This window comes from Anticarsia gemmatalis, chromosome 8, assembly GCF_050436995.1.
Source record: "Anticarsia gemmatalis isolate Benzon Research Colony breed Stoneville strain chromosome 8, ilAntGemm2 primary, whole genome shotgun sequence".
In the NCBI taxonomy this organism is placed as follows: domain Eukaryota; kingdom Metazoa; phylum Arthropoda; class Insecta; order Lepidoptera; family Erebidae; genus Anticarsia; species Anticarsia gemmatalis.
In genome coordinates, this window is record NC_134752.1 from 11,698,339 (window position 1) to 11,717,650 (window position 19,312).

General features: G+C 34.3%; 1 protein-coding gene across 2 annotated transcripts; it reads right to left on the reverse strand.

Annotated features, from left to right (window-relative positions):
- Window positions 1-723: 723 nt before the first annotated feature.
- Window positions 724-17,038, reverse strand: LOC142974584 (sulfotransferase 1 family member D1-like). 2 transcript variants are annotated; one of them, XM_076117001.1, is made up of 9 exons: window positions 16,887-17,038; window positions 7,524-7,608; window positions 6,834-6,968; window positions 6,494-6,593; window positions 2,236-2,386; window positions 1,751-1,877; window positions 1,305-1,399; window positions 1,064-1,226; window positions 724-885 (listed from the first exon to the last, which is right to left on the reverse strand). In XM_076117001.1, the coding sequence occupies exons 2-9, from the start codon at window positions 7,600-7,602 to the stop codon at window positions 767-769; spliced, it is 969 nt and encodes a 322-aa protein (XP_075973116.1). In that variant the 5' UTR covers window positions 7,603-7,608; window positions 16,887-17,038; the 3' UTR covers window positions 724-766. The 2 variants fall into 2 exon arrangements, with proteins under 2 accessions (XP_075973116.1, XP_075973117.1); XM_076117002.1 differs by lacking the exon at window positions 16,887-17,038 and adding an exon at window positions 11,364-11,407.
- Window positions 17,039-19,312: the final 2,274 nt, after the last annotated feature.

The following is a 19,312-nucleotide window of genomic DNA, read 5'->3' on the forward strand; positions in this document are numbered from 1 at the left end:
CGTGTTATTTTAAGCCTTTTATTAAATTGACGACGTCAATTCCATAGAAACCAATTAAAATTAATGATGAATTACAATCAGTATCAGCACGAGAATAAATTAAATAAGTGGTGACATTCAGTTTTTTTTAATTGGTCTGAGTCTGTGTCCCGTTGCTGAACAAAAATTTTTAGATCAAAAATGGTATGGAAAGCAATACAAATTTTATAAATAAATACATCAATGAGGGTTTCGCCGTTCTACAATAAATCTTCTTCTTTCTTCAAAAAGAGACGCATGCATATCACAAAACAATAATTAGATACCTAATTAACTTGTTTTACAGCCAGCTTTATATTCCGCCATTTTCGTTTCCCGCCACATCGTCGCATAGAGCCAGTACAAAGCCTGTATAGAGCTATTAGCAAATAATTGTTGTCTCTATGCGCTTCGCAGTCGCTTGAGTAGCAATTTGCGCGACAATGCATTCGATAAGTGCTCTTGTTTGTACTATTGTATGAAGCCGTTCCAAAGCCTTCGTTTTAATACTAGGCTTTGGAACGATAATGAGCTGCGATTTTAAAATAGGAATAGTTTTGAAGATTTTTTTACCGTTAGCTCCTCTTATTAAAGAGGTAGGTAAAAATAAAAAAAAATCGGAGTAGACAAAAAAAATTAAACATGTTTATATAAAGCTTACTTATTATTGGCATTATAATAATGCCAGTGTTGTGGAACTAAAAATATTTTTATTTTTTATTGGATTATTTTTATTGGACACAAGTTTTTATTTGGAGCCTACTTCAGGGAAGCGCATGTCCGTTTCTTTTAAGTTCTTCTCCATGAATTCTTCTGCCTGTTTCGTCATCTCTTCATCGAAGTATTGCACCCAGTTGCCTGACTTTCCTGAAAGAATAAGTGGACATTAAGTTGGACTGAAGCAATTATAAGAAGAATGTCTATTCCACTAAAAAGAAATTCTATTCCTCTACTTTTTAAGTAACTCCTCTAGTTATTAAGTTGGCTCAAGTGAGTCAAAGTCTTCCTTTGCCAAGATAGCTTAGACTATGGCTCTAGTCCTCACCTTTCCTAAAGAAAGTAATCTCCTTATCTTCTTGTTTAGTTTCGATCATGGGTTTCTTCTTCATGTTATTGAAATTCAGGTATTCAGCTAATTGTTGTTTTTGTTCGTCTGTGTACTCCTTGTTTAGAAACTTGCACACTCGGTCTATTACAGCACGTAAGTCCTGAAATTATTTAAAAATATTATTTGGTAACGTATCTGCAATATTTTTTTTAATACAGCAGGTAAGTTAAGTACTCACATTTTGCATTTCTTCGTAGAACAGAAACATGAGGTTGGGGTTTTCGCGCTTATCCCAAGCTTCCTTAACATGAGGGAAAATTGGTGTGTGTAGGACTGAAACATAAATATTAAAACAAATAAGGTAACTATATTGTATGCAGCTCTAACATACAGAATTACCTAAAGAAAACCTAAAAAAATCTCATCGTCAAAACATCACAAGCGGAAAAACATTGACATTGTACCGATATACCTACTAATTAATTATTTACCGATTGCTTTAATGCATAATTTTATCTTATTGAGCTACTCTAAAAGAATATTAAATGAAAACAATAATTAAAGTATTTTTTTTATTATTTTCAATATTTATTTTTTTGGGGAATTACAGGTTAAAAACAAAGTGAAAATGTATTATTTTTATCGTTATAAAATTGTAATAAAGATCAGTCAATGGTCACTCACTTAAGTCTTTTCTAAAGAGGTCCCAGAATTCCTTGAACTGGACATTGTCGTCGAAATATCGGAAAAGTTTGTGTGCAAAGAAATGAGATACGGCCACATCCCGAGGATCACGGGCTATGTAGAACACCTAGAAATTAAAAAAGATTTAAAAAAAAAACATAAATACGTCTTGCCTTATGCCCGAATTAGAATGTATGAAATACACCCATGTTTCGCCGGCAAAATTCCGCCAAATGTCGGGCTTGTATTGAGAAATGTTCTAATATAATTATGAAAAGACTACCCGATCCGGGTTTCGAGCCTGAATCCTCTGTAGAGCATACACTACCAACTACACCAGTCTTCAGGGGGAAAAAAATAGGCATAAATTAACAAAATAAGTACCACTACTTAGTCGGTATATTAGAATAAAGGAAGGGCCTTAAAATTTTAGGGATGCACGAACAATTCCTTTATCCGAATAATAAAGTTAGGGATTCACTCACTTTGGCTGTATCAAGTAATTTTGGCGGGAGAAGTGACAGCGGCAGATGTGATTTGACATAACGCGGTGACGTCACATTCGGCAAAGTTCGGAAGTCTTCGAACGTCGCTCCATGCCCGTCTTCCCTTATCTCTGGCTTTTGCGTCGGGTACCTATGACAAGTTATAGACTGAACTTTAGCGATAAGGATTATCTAATAAAGTTCATAGTGCTTCGCCCTTTGTAAAGTTAAGCAGGATTTTAAAATGGAAGTTTACGTTTAGAACGATGTTTGGAGATAAAAGCAACGATTTAAAACTAGATTTCACTATTTATTTTCTTCCTAAGATGCTTATTTATTAAAAGAAAGTTTTAAAAATCAGTACGAATTTATGTTTGCTAACAAAAACTAGTCTAGACTAAAAACTGTCTAAATCTAATCTTTCGATATATCATAATGCCCAGATTTTTGGTAGAGATCCTTCAAAATTATCACTAACATCAAACATTGATAATAAAATTATAGGTCATTAGAATTAACATGTTGTAATACAGTCTACGTCAATAATTATTGTGTGTCTTACGTCAAGATGTCGTGATAAAAGATAGTGTTTTATTATCACTGATCTATAAATCGATTTTATATTGCTTCGATATAAGGAAATTATAACATGGTTTTTTAAAGTGGACTTTGTATTCAATAATTTTAGGTATATTTACGGGATTAATAAATCAGAAGTGGAACCTCCAGACTAGTACTTCGCCCTAGTTTAGTAAATTTGCCCTAAGCATCAGTTGTATTGTTCATTTCCAATGGTTTTTAAGTCCTATTGTGGCGACGGAGACAACAAAAATAAAATGTTTCGTCCTAAGAATATACAATGTTTTTGAAGACATATGTATCTTTTTTTACGAGTGCAAAAATTGCATTACATACAAATATGTGTCAATATCAAAGATCCCATAGATAAGGAAATATACTGTAGGAAAATATGTCAAAGTTTTACTCTGAGTAATCCATTTATTAGATAAAAAGTATTGTGTTGGTCGTAATGACTTGCAATCTTGTTTGCTACTTGAGCTATACTCAGACTTACGTAGTTGCTCATATCGGTAATTGAATGCTGCATTTATGAAGAATCAATAAAAATATGACGGCCAGTCTTTTATTTAAGTTAAAAGTTTAAAGCCTGTGCCTTCCGTTATAACTTACTAAGATAGCAATGCGTGAGGGAAAATATTGTGGGCAAGAAATAGGTACCTATGGGAAGTCATAAAACTGTCCATGGAAAGTCCATCAACTAGCCTGCACCATAGTGGACCCTCTTACATATTGTCCTTAAAAGGTGATCGGGTAAAATTAATATTTAAAACCCATTTTAAAAATTGTTTTTATCCGTAAAAATTAAACCCACGATTATTACGGCTTAATGCCCAAGTAAAATGACATTTGATCATTGTCTCGCGACTTTTTAATTGAGCAACTAATTTGAGATATAACCTATTCTTACTCTAAAGTCCAATTATTTAGTAGCGAGCCTTGTGTACTAGGTTTGCGGTTGGTGGAGTAAAACAAAATTCAGAATTTTGTAAATCGGTAAGTTCTCTGATTGTGGCATGTATGATGCAGCAATTTTATTTTGGAAATACACAGAATTATTATTTGTTACACCAGATAAACAGTGAGTGTCAAGGCTTTCTAATATTTTTCTAATTTCTTTAATTTCTATAAGTAGTTTCAAGCGTTAAGTCAAAATCGTGCCTACGTGACACAAGGAGTTATTCAAGGAGCACAAATGAGATGTCATCGGCACTCGGCAACGACAGACGTATCGCGGTCAGTACATCAGAGATAATGCTTGGACAAACAATAACAATGATATTTAACATAATAAGGACATAAGAATTAATTATAATGATTAATTACACGGATTAGCGGATTGTAGGTTATACAAAAAACACTTTGATTGATATGTATATGATTGTATCCAATTGTATCTAAATATATAAAGTTGGGACTGACATCTGGCTGTTCCTATAGGTGCAGAGAAAAAAATGTGTAAAGCTGGTAAAGTTATGTTCAAAAGATACTGATAAGCTGCATAACTATTACAAATTTTGATGCACACTCTATTGTGTAAAGGGATTGCAGCATCTCTTTCGGATGGAACCTTGATAAATTACAACGACGTATTAGTAACGAGCATTCAGTTAGTTTGAAATTAACTGAATGCAAAGAAATTTAAACAAACCCAATAAGATTAGTTTAATTTTGGAAAGCATTTTAGTCATTCCTATCTATGAAAAGCAGGACATGTGTCACCTCTTTGTTTCAAAATTGATGTGTTTAAAAATAGCCTTTAATAATCAGAAACAATATACAACCTTTTTGTTCAAACAAAACTCTTTCTTACGACATTTATTTGGGTCTTTAACGAGTCATCTATCTTGTACCCTTTTGACAGGCCATTATAATATTTTGTAAAAAATATTCTTCAGGAAAAATATGAAAGAATTTATTGTGCGTGAGTAATTTCACGCTAAATCTCATAATTCTAAATGATATGATCTGAAATTGATGCTACAATCGACGTTATTTAATTACCTTTATACGTACAATTCCAAAACCGGAGATTCTGTTTTTCAGTTACCAAATTTCTTTAAATAATTTATAAAAAAATAATTACTTAATGTAATTTTAAAAATAATAATTACTTAAATTAGCTTTTAAAATTCTTTTTCGTAAATAATGTCGAATAAATTTATTAGGTTTAAGTAATCGAAGTGCATTTTTATGTTTTGATAGGCTCGCAATGGAGAGGGTTAAATTCGCCCAATAAGTTATTGTCATCGAATTAATTGTCTAACAACATAATCCTTACATTATTTAAGTAAATTTCAATACAAATTAGTTTAATTTTAAGTACAAACAAACTCGTTACATAACGATCAAAATACATTTAGTACACATGTACTGGACTATCTTAATATCTGTATAAATTATCTGCAAGATATCAATGTGTTGATAGTCAAGTAATGTGTTAATCACTCGATTTTCATTCCCTCATTATTTTATAGACGGAGATTTAGCTATGACGATAGTTGATTATAGATACTTAATACCTATATTGATAAATATCATGTTTTTTTATGACATCACGCTACTTTTACATGCTGTGAAATGAAATTACACACTTTTTCCACAATTCAAGGTATTGCTCTTTTGTTTTTGGGAGCTTATTGCCATAAAATAATAGACACGTTGCCGAATTCGAGACCACTACTTAGAAATATAATAACCCAAAAGAAATAATAATATCCACTGAACCCGAGATATCGTGTTCATAAATCGCATATAATACCGCTCAGTCTCTATGTATTAAACAAAAAAAAGTAAAGGTTAAAAGCATTGAATGAATATTCCGATTCATTTCACGTGATAATAAATAATTAAAGATATTAATTAAATATAGTTTCTAAGGTGCACAATCACATACAATTTAATTCATACAAAAATTACAACGCATGAAAATTCTATGAATTTTCGTTATCATGTTTTTGCTACGTTTATTGTTTATGGTATCAATGTAAATGTTATCGTGTACCTACATCTATCACGAGATGTACTTTAACACTAAAAATGTAGGAAGTAATTTTAACGACTGGTGTAAATGTGAAAGATAAAATGGTGTTAAGTGTTAGATATGAATAAAATGCCTACAATAATATATGTAGATAGAAGAACTATTTTTGTCCGAGTTATTCAGTATTTCAGAAAATAACAAATCAAATTGCGATTGTTTTATTTTATCGGTGGAAAATGATTTTCAAGATATCTTACAAGATTGTTAAAAGTTATTTACACAAAAACGTTACAGACCCCTTTTCGAAGTCTACATTAATATGCTCTAAGTGAGGTCGAGATATCGTAAGCCGCGAGTTCTGGAACTGAAAGAGTTGTGCCTCAAGTCTCGCAGTTTCCGCCCTTGCGTTTGTTGAAGGAGAGGGTGATGGCATAATAATATATCAACAATGGTCAAAGTATCTGCGTTAAGGTATGACTCCTAATCTCTCTCTCTTTCCTAGTCTATATCTGTGTCCAGCAATGGGTCTGTAAGTAAGTAAGTTAATTAAAATTAAAAAATTAAAAATGTTTATTTCAGAAACTGGTACAGCTTTTACAGTGAATCTTACATTAGAGCCTCCTTTTAAGTAAAACATATACCTGTGCTAGGAGGCTAGTAAGTAAGTAAGATACAGGAGAATCAAAGAACACTTACTCAATATAAGCGAATCTTTTCACGATGGAGACTGATCGCGCAGTTTCAAAATCCAAGTTGTTGGAAACCAGCCACACCAGTTCTTGGATCCAAGTGGTTCCTGAAAAACAACATTTATTTTATAACTTTGCAAAGGTTCATTGCCAGGCATTCAAACAGGCGGGACCTATTTTTTTCCAAGTAATGTTAAGTGGCCTGTAGCCATACACATACGATGCCGAATTAAATCCTAGATTCAGGAATTTCATTCTTAATGGATATGGAACACTTTTTCAATTATGTATTACTAAACATTTATTTTTTCTTCTTGCGAATACTGCATGTAAGTTGATAGTCTTACCAGATCTAGAGTAGCTAGTGACCCAGACATCATCAGGTCTGACCTCCAGGTTGTATATCGCAGCGGCGTCGTCTCCGTACCCTGCCATGGAGATGTGCCCTGAAGGTCCGACGCGGATGAACGGCTTCACATAGTCTGTGGACAAAGTACCATAGAACAAACAAAAGTAGAATTACATTAAGGAGGATTAAAGATTCAATTGAAAAAATATTTACTAAGAATTTGTAGGGTATACGAAAAGAATACCGTTTTTTTAAAGACCTCTGTGCCCTGTGCTGTATCGTACAATAACTATAGCAAACAGAAACAGTTTAACTGAAATATTAGGTCGGGGAAAAAATCTTTTCGCATTATATGTATGTATGCATGAACTTAATATGTATGAACTTGTAATAAAATCTCTTTGGCTTCAAGAATCACAAATCTCGTACACGGTTTATTTGGTTTCTTTCAGTGAACTCGTGAAGTACCCAAATATCGAGCTTTTTGTGTAGAGAAAAGATTTTATTACAAGTTCATACATACTATAATGCGAAAAGACTTTTTCTCCGACCTAATATGTAAAGGTGACCGGAAGCAACTTCTGTATTGTTTCTTTTTGTATTCGTATTTCGCACTTTATTCACCGTTATCAAGTAAGATAATCACAAACAAGGATAGTTTAGGGATGGGCTTACGTTTAAACCTTACCTTTATAATACTTCTTTATAACTTTGTCCTCCTCTTCCGTCACGGTTTTTATTTCGTACGGGAACTTTAGTGAGGCCATATTTTCCTGGAAATACAATGTTATAATAATATAGTCTTCATATAAATAGAACTGATTGTTGTGCCTCTACAGGACAAGGACAAAGGTTGTGTTTGTATGGGCAGAAATAAATAGGGTAGGTTACGGAATACATTACAAGACTATGGGTACAAATATCAGAATACTTGGATTCGTTAATGTAATATTTCTCAAAATCTTCTCTTTCTCTGTAAAGTTGATCGATTTTATATGAGAAAAAAGCAATAAGTTAGGATTCAACTTATTAATTTTCCGTGAAATAGTAACTACTTCCCAATGGTAATTCTAATATTTGAATTCATTACAGTCATGTTCGGTAGCTTTTGTGTAAGCGAAACTTACGAAAGCTATACGTAAGAAATTCAAACAAATTCAGAATCCTTCGCATTAATAATATTAGTAGAATATCCTTAAATCCTTTTGAAGTCAAGATATTGATTGAAATCGATATCCAAATCATTTGAAGCTTCCATCAAACGTTACAACATCAAAGGTAATAATTTTCATAAATAAACAACCGGAATCAGTTCATATCCTATCAAAATGAGGTTCGAATGGCAATCGTAATAAATGCTGAGTAATTATGAATCGGTGACAGACCGACTGACGGACGGAAATCATTGCCACTGTAATACGAGCCTTTGAATATATTAACGAATTTCAGTCATCATGAATGGATAGGAGCTCGTGGCTTAGTTTACAACAGCCGCACGGATCGATCTCTGAGGTTAAGCTACGCTTGCCGAGGTTGTTCCGTGGATGGGTGACCATCTTATACATATCGAGTTCCTCCGTGTTTCGGAAGGCACGTTAAATTGTGGGTCCCGGCTGTCATTTTCGAAGATCTTTGACAGTCGTTAACAGTAGTCAGAAGCTTGAAAGTCTGACAACCAGTCTTACCGAAGGGTATCGTGTTAATACCCAAGTAACTGGGTTGTGGAGGTCAGATAGGCAGTCGCTCCATGTAAAACACTGGTATCCAGCTGCATCCGGTGAGACTGGAAGCCGACTCCAACATAGTTTGGAACAAAGGCTAAGCGAATATATATATATGAATGGATATGGTTTTGGCGATATTAACTGTTTGTGCAAATTAACTATGACGAAGAATATTTTAGGGCTTTTTTTGTTTAGAAATTGTAACATCAGGTTTTTTTCGTTCATTCTTTTTAAAAGACAACTCCTGTACTAAGAATTGCTGTTTTTTTTCTGTTGCGGGGACATTTACAAACATACAAAAAACGGACACAAAGTACAACCAGACCTGATAATTATTTTTTGTGGATCGCACAAATAATAATTGTCCGGTGTGGGGATCGAACCCACGATCTTCCGACGCAATGGTAGCGGCGTGACGACCTAAACCACTGCGCCTTGGAGGCAGGTATTTTGGTGCGTTAATCTGTATGAATACCGTCTCAATGAATATGATGGTCTGACCGGCGATAACTGGTACAACAGAGGTGTGGAGGGCTACCGATGCTATGACCATAGCTAGTGTTAAGGTGCTGGAAAAGAAATTGAACTATCGTCAATGATATCATTAAAGATTCGCTAGACTGCAATCAAAGGTATTAAATTCCGCCTGGCAGAAATTGCAGGTCTCGATTTTTTAGCTTTAGTCCGAATGGTTTGGTACATAAAAATAATGTTTTAATATTAATGTTCTAAAGTATTGCTTTTTTATCGAACAACACTTACCTCGTGCTATTGTACGTGGCATTCACTATTATACGAAAGCACGTGTACACAGGCCTTACAGCGGTCCAGTAAGTACACATGCACTTAAATTGTCTCTAATCAAGTGCTTAGTACAAGTCGTTCAGTTCAAGAGCAACGATGAGTGTAAGGCGTTTGTAACACGTGACTGAGTGCACATTTATCATAACAATAATGAGTAGTCATGATTAATTAAGGAATTTTAGGTATATAGTTTGAGTGATTCAAGTTTAAGTATGTAGTTTCAATATTTCCTTGTATTTGTGCTACGGGCTGAAAGAGAAATTTATCAGTCAGTATATCTATAGCGAGGATAATGATGGAAATAATCCTTTACGTCCTGTAGCCAGCGGATATCAGGTTTCCGATTAGTAAAGTAGAAGATAGCAAGCAAGACGGTAACAAAAAAGACATAATTATGATTTGTGATGTGTACTGTGACTTTAATGACACGAAAACATATTATGTTGATCAAATTCAAAACATTTTAACAAAATGTTTGTTTTAAAATCTTTTTGATCATTATAATGTCCAAAACTGCCGCTGAAAAGTCCCTGACTGCTGTATTGCTAAATGAATATTGCTTATAGCTCATCTCATCAGTGTCCAATTAAATTTGATGAAAGCTTTTTAAACTTAATTTTGAAAACGTCCTCACGTAATTCTGTCCGACAGCGCGCAATGAAATGAAATATTCCGAGGTTGCTCAATTTTAATTACAAGAAAGCTAAAATTAAATCGATCCGTGTCGAGATCAAAGTGGATGAGCAACAAAGGTGAGATTGCTTTGAAGTGTCACACCGGCTAACGAGCGGTGAGGAGGGGTGGCGGCGGTTATACGCAAGGGAAACTCGTCTTTATCGACACGTACATTTAATTGCTCGACGGTGCGCCTTTGACTGATTATTGCCTTTTCATTAAAGTGGGCTCTATGCCTAATAATTACGTGTGGTACGTAATGATAGGTTAAAAGCTAAGTTGCGCAGTTAGGGGAGGGTTTCGGCCATTTTCTGGTAATAGAGATACGGTTTTCACGCTTGTTAGGGAATATCTAACGTTTCAGGAATATACGCAACTATGTGGTTTATGCAGCAGATAGAGTTGCTTCTTTCCTTTTGTCTTTAAAAGCGTACAGTAATAGATGCAAACCATTTATCGAAAAGGAATTAAAATTTGGTAAATCGAAAAAAAAATAAGGGGCAGTAATCTCTTATGCTGTACAAATATTAAACTTTATGATTAGTATCAAACTTTGTATGCGTCTCAAACGTGTCCAAAGCAGCTATACTTGTATCCAATAGACAAGAACGATTTATAATCCTAAAGATGTACTTGAACGCTAGTTAACACAGGTTCTAACATGTCCTCGGAATAATGAAACGTTGGCATGTCTTCAAACGGCACATGTCAAGTGGTTTTGCCTCTAATCTCAACAAGCTCTGCGAATTTGTGAATTTAGTTTTGGCACCGTTTTCCTTTACGAAAGCAAGAGAAAGCCTTGTTAATGTTTTCTTGCTGAATGCTGATTCAAAAATGGCTGGATTTATAAAAAAACGATGAAGAATTAAATAAATAGTATTTTTGTTTTAGAAAGTCCTGGTCTTTAATTATCGTAATGCAAAATTACATCAAATTGGTCTTTCAGTTTGGCTGTGAAAACATTTCAGACCGACTTTTGTATTTAAGTAATACGCACAGAATACGATGTAAACTATTAGGTATATATTATCATATACTTCGTACTACAATCTCCGAAAATGGTTTAACGAAAATTTTATAAGCTTGTAGGTAGGTACTCGTAAAAGATTCGTAAATAATGTTGAAATGGTAATTGTTACAGACTAAATCATTTTACTTGATACTCATTTGATACCAACAAAAATAAGAAACTGTGACATCACTACACCGTATTTCTATAGGTACTTAAGTGTATTTTTAGCATTTCATAGCGAATAGCCGATTTGGCGTAGTAGTCAATAGTCAAGTACCCGATTATAATCACGAAAAATAAAATTAAAACTTACTCAACAGTCACACAAATAACACGTTTGCACTGGTTGTTGAAACCACAACAAATGCCGAAGGGACAGATCAGGACAGGATATTGAGTTCAATGAACTCTTGTTTTATTCGAACTAAGGTTTACTAAGTAACTTGATGCTCCTGCGGTTAGGAGATTATCCAAGTGTCAAGTTTCAAGTATTTGTTTCCCAGCATAGTTGGTTAGGCACAAGGTCTTAAATATTGTGGCTTGATTCTCTACTACTATCGACTATTGTCAATTGGCTAGATATAAAAAAAATCACAAAACTGTTTAGCGCTACTACCGGGCTTGGTAAGAACTATTTTGGCAGTACATTTTAAATATCAAAAATAAAATGAATAAAAGAAAATAGTATTTCATTTGAACTGCCCGGTTTCTGAGGTACATTTAGCGGTAGTTTATCTATTCAATAGCGTTTAAACTCGTACAAAAAAAACCGCTATTGAATAGATAAACAGCCGCAAAATGTACTCAGAAGCCGGGCATCAGTGACGCAGTAGTTAAGGTCACCACGACGCTATCATTGCGTCGGAAAGTCAATCGGGTTCGATTCCCACAAGGAACAACTATTTGTGCGATTCACAAATAATCACAAATAGGCTTTTTGGGTCTGGTTATACCTTGTGTTTGTTGTTTGTGTATTTGTAAAGTCCCCGCGACACAAGGGCAGTTCTTAGTGCGGGAGTTGTCTTTTTTTAAAGAAAAATAAGAAAGAATTTTTAGGGTAAGTATTTTATTTATTAATTGTTAATGGTCACAGCATAGTTACACGTAGAACATACAAAAATACAAGTTTGTTTTATTTTACTAAACGGAAACCAAGAGGATGTTTAAGGCGATAACAGTGGAATCTATGAAATCTGTCATCCTGCTAAATTTTATCGTAATCCGATCAGGCGTACTTATACTCTGCATTTCGCATTTGTAGTAACAGAGATTAGTTTTCATTGCATTTCAAAATCTTCACGCATTTTTCCCATAGGGGTAGGCAGAGACCAAAGAACGCCATGTGAGACGATCTTAAACCAATAAGTATCTATTTTGTTATTAGTAGCTGGTGACGAATAGAACTTGTACCGTTTCTCAGACAATATTGACCAAAACTATGTATTCATATGAATACCTACATTACCTACACTATTCTTGTCGAAACCAACGTATCATAATAACATACGACAGTCATTTCTCAACGAAAACACGTCAACCAGAGAAATATCGTAAGGCACGGTAGACAATAAACTACGAGATGAGTTATATGTGCTCACCGACAGGTGGCGCTGCTAATCAGGTTTCTATGAGCTATGGCTTTTGGGCCCGCCACACATTTGTCTCTGTATTCTGTAACTGTCGTCTTCTTAGACAGAAAGTTAGGGCGATTCTGTACAGTCGGTACTGTCGAGTATCGAAAATTTTACATTTAGAATGTACTGCCAGAATAGTTCCTACGACGCCCGTCAGAGATCAGATTTTCATACAAAGTTTCTCGATGACAAGTCGGTTGTCGGTAAGTAGTCGATAGTAATAGAGAATCGAGCTACTGTACAGCCGGTACTATCAAGTATCGAAAGTTTGACATTTAGAATGTACTGCCAAAATAGTTCCTATGACGCCCGTCAGAGGCGCTGATCAGATTTTCATACAAAATTTCTCGATGACAAGTCGGTTGTCGATAGTCGATAGTAGTAGAGAATCGAGCTTAGGGTGTTATGATATTTTCTGTAAACATCGAAAGCTAAGCCGTTTTAAAATCTCTGGCGTCCTCCATAGCGCAGTGGTTATTGGTATTCACTATTACTGCGTCGGAAAGTCGATATTCGCACGGAACAAATTATAGTGCGAACCACCAATAGTCAATTCGAGTTTGTTATAATTTGAGTCTGTTGTTTGCATATTTGTATTTTATCTCATTTTATCTTTTATACCATTATTAAAATACTATTAAATTACTAAATATTCGTCACGGAAAATAATCGTTCTTAAATTGCTGTGAATAACAACCAATTATCTTACAATCATTTTTAGAAGTAAACTTGCGTCGTTATCACGACGTTTTCAAATGAAAGTTATGCGGCTGACTTCCGATTTGTATTATCATAATGATGATAGGTACAACCACTTATTCATTTTATGTGATGTGTATCATAAATAATAATATCATTTATCTATATTTTTATTATTTTACAGTTAAATCCTGTACCTACAGATATAATGCTAATTGTTTTATATTAAATACGTGTTATAGATTCGTGTGTGTAGTCCATAGTTCGTCTTAAATGCTTACTATAAAATAAAAGATTGTACGTCTATAAGAAAATTCTATCCTTAAGCGCAACCTTCTCGTTCGGGAGGATAACCTTGCCCAGCTGTAGGACAGTAACGGTTTAAAAAAAACAAAAAGTGCAAAGAGAAACGTTTTAGCAAATCGTCATTCTCAAAAACCATGCGAGAATTAAGAATCAAATTTTTGTATCATCTATACTAATATTATAAAGCTGAAGAGTTTGTTTGTTTGAACGCGCTAATCTCAGGAACCACTGGTCCGATTAGAAAAAATCTTTCAGTGTTAGATAGCCTATGTATTGAGGAAGGCTATAGGCCTTATACATATGATCACGCTTCGACCAATAGGAGCAGAGTACCAGTAACAAATGTAAAAAAAACGGGGAAAATTTTGACCCATTCTCTTTTGTGTGACGCAAGCGAAGTTGCGCGGGTCAGCTAGTATGAGAATAAAATTAGGCTTCAATCTAACAAATTCTAACATATTCTTACGCGATGTTATGTCGGCTTATTTCGCAATTCATCTTCTGTAGACGCAATTACTATAATAAAACTTGCACTTTGTCCTAACTTGTAATAAAATATGATTAACACATTATTATTATTACATAGATCTGTAATCATGTTTATTATGCTTTCCAAATCCGTTCTTAACATGCTGATAAAATCAAATCAAGTCATTGAAGGGCACAAGCACTGAACACCGAACAAACTTTAGTAAGTAGGTACTTATAAACTTTAATAACTAATAATAATAAATTTAACCCATTAATGTCCCACTGCCGGGCAAGGGTCTCCTCCCTTAATGAGGGAAAGGTCAGGCCTTGAGTCCACTACGTTGGTCAATTGCGAGTTGGGGACTTTGCATACCTTCCAGAACTGTTCTAAAGAGCTTTCAGGCATGCAAGGTTGCATCACGATGTTTTCCTTCACCGTTGGAACAAGTGATAATTATTTTTAATACACACATAACTTCTAAAAGTCTTTGGTGTGGATCGATTCGCCAGAACCAGACCTGTGGCCACACTTTTGTGATAAACAGACACACTACAATACCAGACCATAGAGGCAGTTATCGTTTAGCAGTTTGAGGTAGAGTTCTAAGAAACATTGTCACAACTTTGACATTAGGAAAAAAAATTTGAACACGTTAAAAGTTATGTTAGTACCCCCAGTACTTATACTACCTAAAGCAGGCAACGATAAAATAATAATTTTGATACATAATTACAATACAAAATTTATTACAGCTGTCATAAGTTAATACGAGATAATCAAAATGGAGTCACATTAGTGCACGTGCACTTAACATATGAAGCACTAAGAAGGTACTAGATGCCCTTAAATGAATTAATCCATTAATTAATCAGTATTTGTAAGGCAAGGTTGTTACAATAACATCAGCGCCGGAAATTTTATGAATGCTTGAACAAATTGTTTTTGAACTGTATCAGGTAGTGATATGTTATCGGGCATGTGTAATCAGAAGTGACTAGAATGGACATAGGTCGGATGATGAAAGTGTGAAAAGAAAACTCTTAGATTGTTTTTCCTCTTACTTTGCAACCGCTGATCGTGAGGCCTCGTGTTCTAACCTCGGGTTGGGCAGTGTTATCGAAATTTTATAATTTCTATAAGAATATTATTCAATAAGATCGATATTTTTCAAAATGCTCAGTACCGTAGACTCTACGCCCTTTATTATATGGCACCAAGAATATTAATAGCGAAACGTGCTTATGCCTTCAGCGTATTACAGGCGTAATGATGTAATGTGCATAGAGTTAAATACCACAGCAAGATTGAAACTATTTTCAACAGCAATTATCTCAAATAGTCGCTAGAAACTAAATCTAAACTCAAGTTAAAACGCTAATCTACAGTTTAATTAGCGGTAGTTTTTCTTATAAAAGTTAGATAAGGTAACGTTTAGCGTCGCTATTAGTCTGTTAACGCGAGAAGGGTCGGCAGAGTTGGTGGAAACTATCAGCACCGCCAGCCGCCCGTATAATGAATACTTTAAATCTTTCCGCTAACTTTCGTAGACGAGCTTCAAGGAATAAGCGCTAAGCGGCTTTGAGGACTATAGAACCCTATTAGGTATTAACCGTTTGAGTACGAAGTTGAGGTAACGTTGAGGTCTTATGTAAGTGATTGACATAATAATAATGTTTTGGTTTTTTATATTTTTAACAATGATTTGTCCGATCCGTGCCGTTCTGGCCGTTTCTTTATGCTATTATATTAATTTAGTACGCATATAGTTGGATTAAAACATTGAATAATTTTACCCCGGGAAATTCCACGCGGACGTAGTTTGCGGAGGAAAAATAGTAAATTATAATTGATTTTTAAACCGCTATCCTTTCTCTATAACATGAATAGAATCAATCATAAGTAAGTAGTATTATAAAAAATACTTCGGCTATATTTAGAGGTTGTTCAGGTAGTATTTGTATACTGATATAGCTTCTTGTTAATTAATTTATTCAAAACACTGCCCGACGGTTGAATTTATAATTATCTTGATTGAACTTGATCCGCCTAAAATTAGGATTGTGAAAAGAATTGGTGCTAGAAATATTAGTTTTTTTATATTAGTATTTGACTGTATCCACGCCATAAATGGCGTATGCACAAACTGGCCGCCGTTGGCTAATATGGGCCGTAGGACATTATTATTGACTACTAATAATGGCTATAGAATTATCTACACCCCCTCAGTTACCTATTAGTTTTATTGTTTAACAACAATCGTGTGATAGCGAATTATCAGTTAATCCTAGTCAGTCATCGATCATTGGTCATTACCTATTTCTGTAACACGGATTAAGCCCCTCGATCTCCGTTCGAAATGTTTTAGATAAAACAGCTAGGTAATCAAAACATCGGCACTTTTATCAAATAAAAACAATCAGTTTTATAATAAAAAACCCTTAATTCTTAACTAACAAAGGAAATGTAATAAAGAAACAGTAAGAAGAATAACACAATTTCAATATACTTAAATATATTTAATCGATTATGCGATTCTCGTTCCTGGGTAAATATTCTCAACAGAAACAAAGTTTGGTAAGGTGTCTTTGGCCAGTATTTGGCAATTTTTCGTCCTACATTAGAGCAACATAATTAATAAAGCACTGAGTGTACTTTACATATAGAAAAGCAAAGGTTTAGCAAACTAAAGATATTTATACACAATATACACATCGTACCTACTTACCCAATTGTTTCAATTAAGTTTCACCACAACTAATCAACAAGAACACACACTGTACCGGACAAAATATTTAAACTTCTAACCGCCTCACAGGCTTAAATTCGATCGTCCACACCAAATATTATGCGTTAAATAAGTATAAAAAAACAACCGGTTTTCACCCGACCCGATGTAAGTCTGCTACGAATATATTTAGATGATAAACTTATATTATTTACAATGTTATTTTTGTTTACAGTGTTGTAATCTTGTCTGACAGTCCTTGTTGGTTTTTAAATCATTTGTTTGGTTTTGAAGTACGAAAGGACATTAGCTATCGCTGGTGCAATATTTGTTATTGTATGTATTTGACAGCGCCCTCTAGTGGCCTTTAAAATAACTATTATTTGAAGTAATGTTCAAACTCCTAATTTTGAAGATTGGATTGTATTTTAAGTTTCTAATGTAAATAGTCTTTAATTTCTACTACACGTAATGCTACATAGAGGTTTAATCCCTTTAATCCCTTTTATTACAAAATGGACACACGTTCTCAGTAATGAAATGATTAAGTTTGTCATTTGCATGGTAAATAATTACTTAACTCGTGCAATTTAAAATTTCACATGTTTAGAAAGACGATTTATAAAAAAAAATTGCTTATGTTGAATCAAACTATAAACGTGCTCAATTTCGGTTCAAATCTTATTTACAGAAAACGTTACGCAGACAGTCTGACAGATATAAATATTTTAAAAATAAACAGTACCTATAACAAAATAAAATACACTCCCACTTTTCGCTTGTCACTTGCACTAACTTCTTTCAAAACAGGATTTTGTTAAGTCGGACTTTCTTTGTTGCATTTTGGCGCAACTCGGACTAAAATGCGTTTATTAAATTTGTTTTGAACAATAGTTTAGGTGCCGGCACAAAGTTGGTTTCAACTGAAATTCTGATTGTCTTGCAAACTAACGTTTTCGCTTTCAGCGTGTACTGTATTGTGTGCGAACAAAGGAGTCTGGTGCGATTGTCTCTCTGTGTGTAGAACAAGAAGACATTGGTATACTATGTATTATATAGATGATATATGTATCTATATTATTCATGTAAAGAGGGAAATTAAACCCCCAAATTGGTTCTGAAACGGCACTACGTTTTGGGCGGCTTGAACAACTTTGAAATTAGGTTGACAACTACTTAACCATACGGTAAGAAAGAAAGAAAGACTAGTACATACACAGAACTAGCATATGCTAGTTAACTACAAGAAAAAAATAAAAAACTAAATCTTAATGATCATTCGCAATTAATTTTATCATAAAAATATCCCATAGCTTGGCCACAGTATCGCGCCTATGTTGATAATACTGTCTTCGGTTAGCAACAGTATCCAAAAAGTAGTCAGCATAAAAAAAAAGCCTTTGCAGTTTACCAGTTCACGTATTATCCCCAACGCAAATCACCTAAAATAAACATCCCTAATTCCCGCACGCACCCTTCACGTCTAAAAACGTCGACAAAAGCGTCGTTGCTTCTAATCACTACGTTAGGCGTTAATTCAAGCCTGAAGCCTGTCTAACTGTAAAACCAGTGAGCAAATTTACCCCTTATTGATTCGCCTATAATCTAATACTTTCCATTTGGGCGCGCGCTTCCTTTAGCCATTTCGACTTTAATCCATGGATAAATTCTACCACGATACCCTTGCAGCTTTAACCAACCGTATCATCATAGATATAAAGTGCTTTTTTCATTGTACAAGTGCATGGTAGATATGGTTTTTATTGTAACTGACTTGCCGTGTTAGTCAGTCAAGTAAGTCCCAATTGAATTTATTTGAATGAGTTAAAAAGCTTCCCTGTTGATTTATAGACTCGATATTAAGTATTAAAGTAAGATTATGCGCATAATTGTGTTATTGATTTATTATTGAGTTTTGTGGAGATTGCTTTGTGTGTGGGATTTAGATTTTAAAAGTTTGGGGGTTGTGAAACTTCTGTATCTTTATATTAGACTGGGTAATTATTAGTACTGGTTAAATCTTTTTTATAGAAGAAAATGTTTTTTAATTATTTGGTAACAGTTGGTGGGTTTGCTTTAAATGACAGACTGTAGTCTTAAATTTGCATGGAATAGGATCCGTAGTGATATTCATTTAATTTTCGTATGTTTGCCATTTTGTCACTATTTGCATATTATGTTCAATTTCAAACGTTTTTTAGTGTTCATCCTGAAAAAGGCTTAAATAATCTTTTTTTGAACCCGTTGTTGTCCCACTGCTGGGCAAGGGTCTCCTCGCGAACAAGAGAGGGGTTAGGCCTTGAGTCCACCACGCTTGCCAAGTGCGGGTTGGGAAATTAGTGATTATCATATCATTATACCGAGGATTACGCAATAAAACGCATTTACCTTGATTTAGCTTGACATTTCAACACACCTGTTAGTCT

What these genes read in the sequence shown, in the direction of transcription:
- LOC142974584 (XM_076117001.1), bottom strand. Translation starts at nt 7,602, where the DNA reads ATGGCCTCACTAAAGTTCCCGTACGAAATAAAAACCGTGACGGAAGAG. An exon ending in TATAAAGAAGTATTATAAAG is followed by an intron (nt 6,969 to 7,523) that starts GTAAGGTTTAAA and finishes CTTTGTCCACAG; the next exon opens with ACTATGTGAAGCCGTTCATC. An exon ending in CCTCTTTAGAAAAGACTTAA is followed by an intron (nt 1,400 to 1,750) that starts GTGAGTGACCAT and finishes TTTATGTTTCAG; the next exon opens with TCCTACACACACCAATTTTC.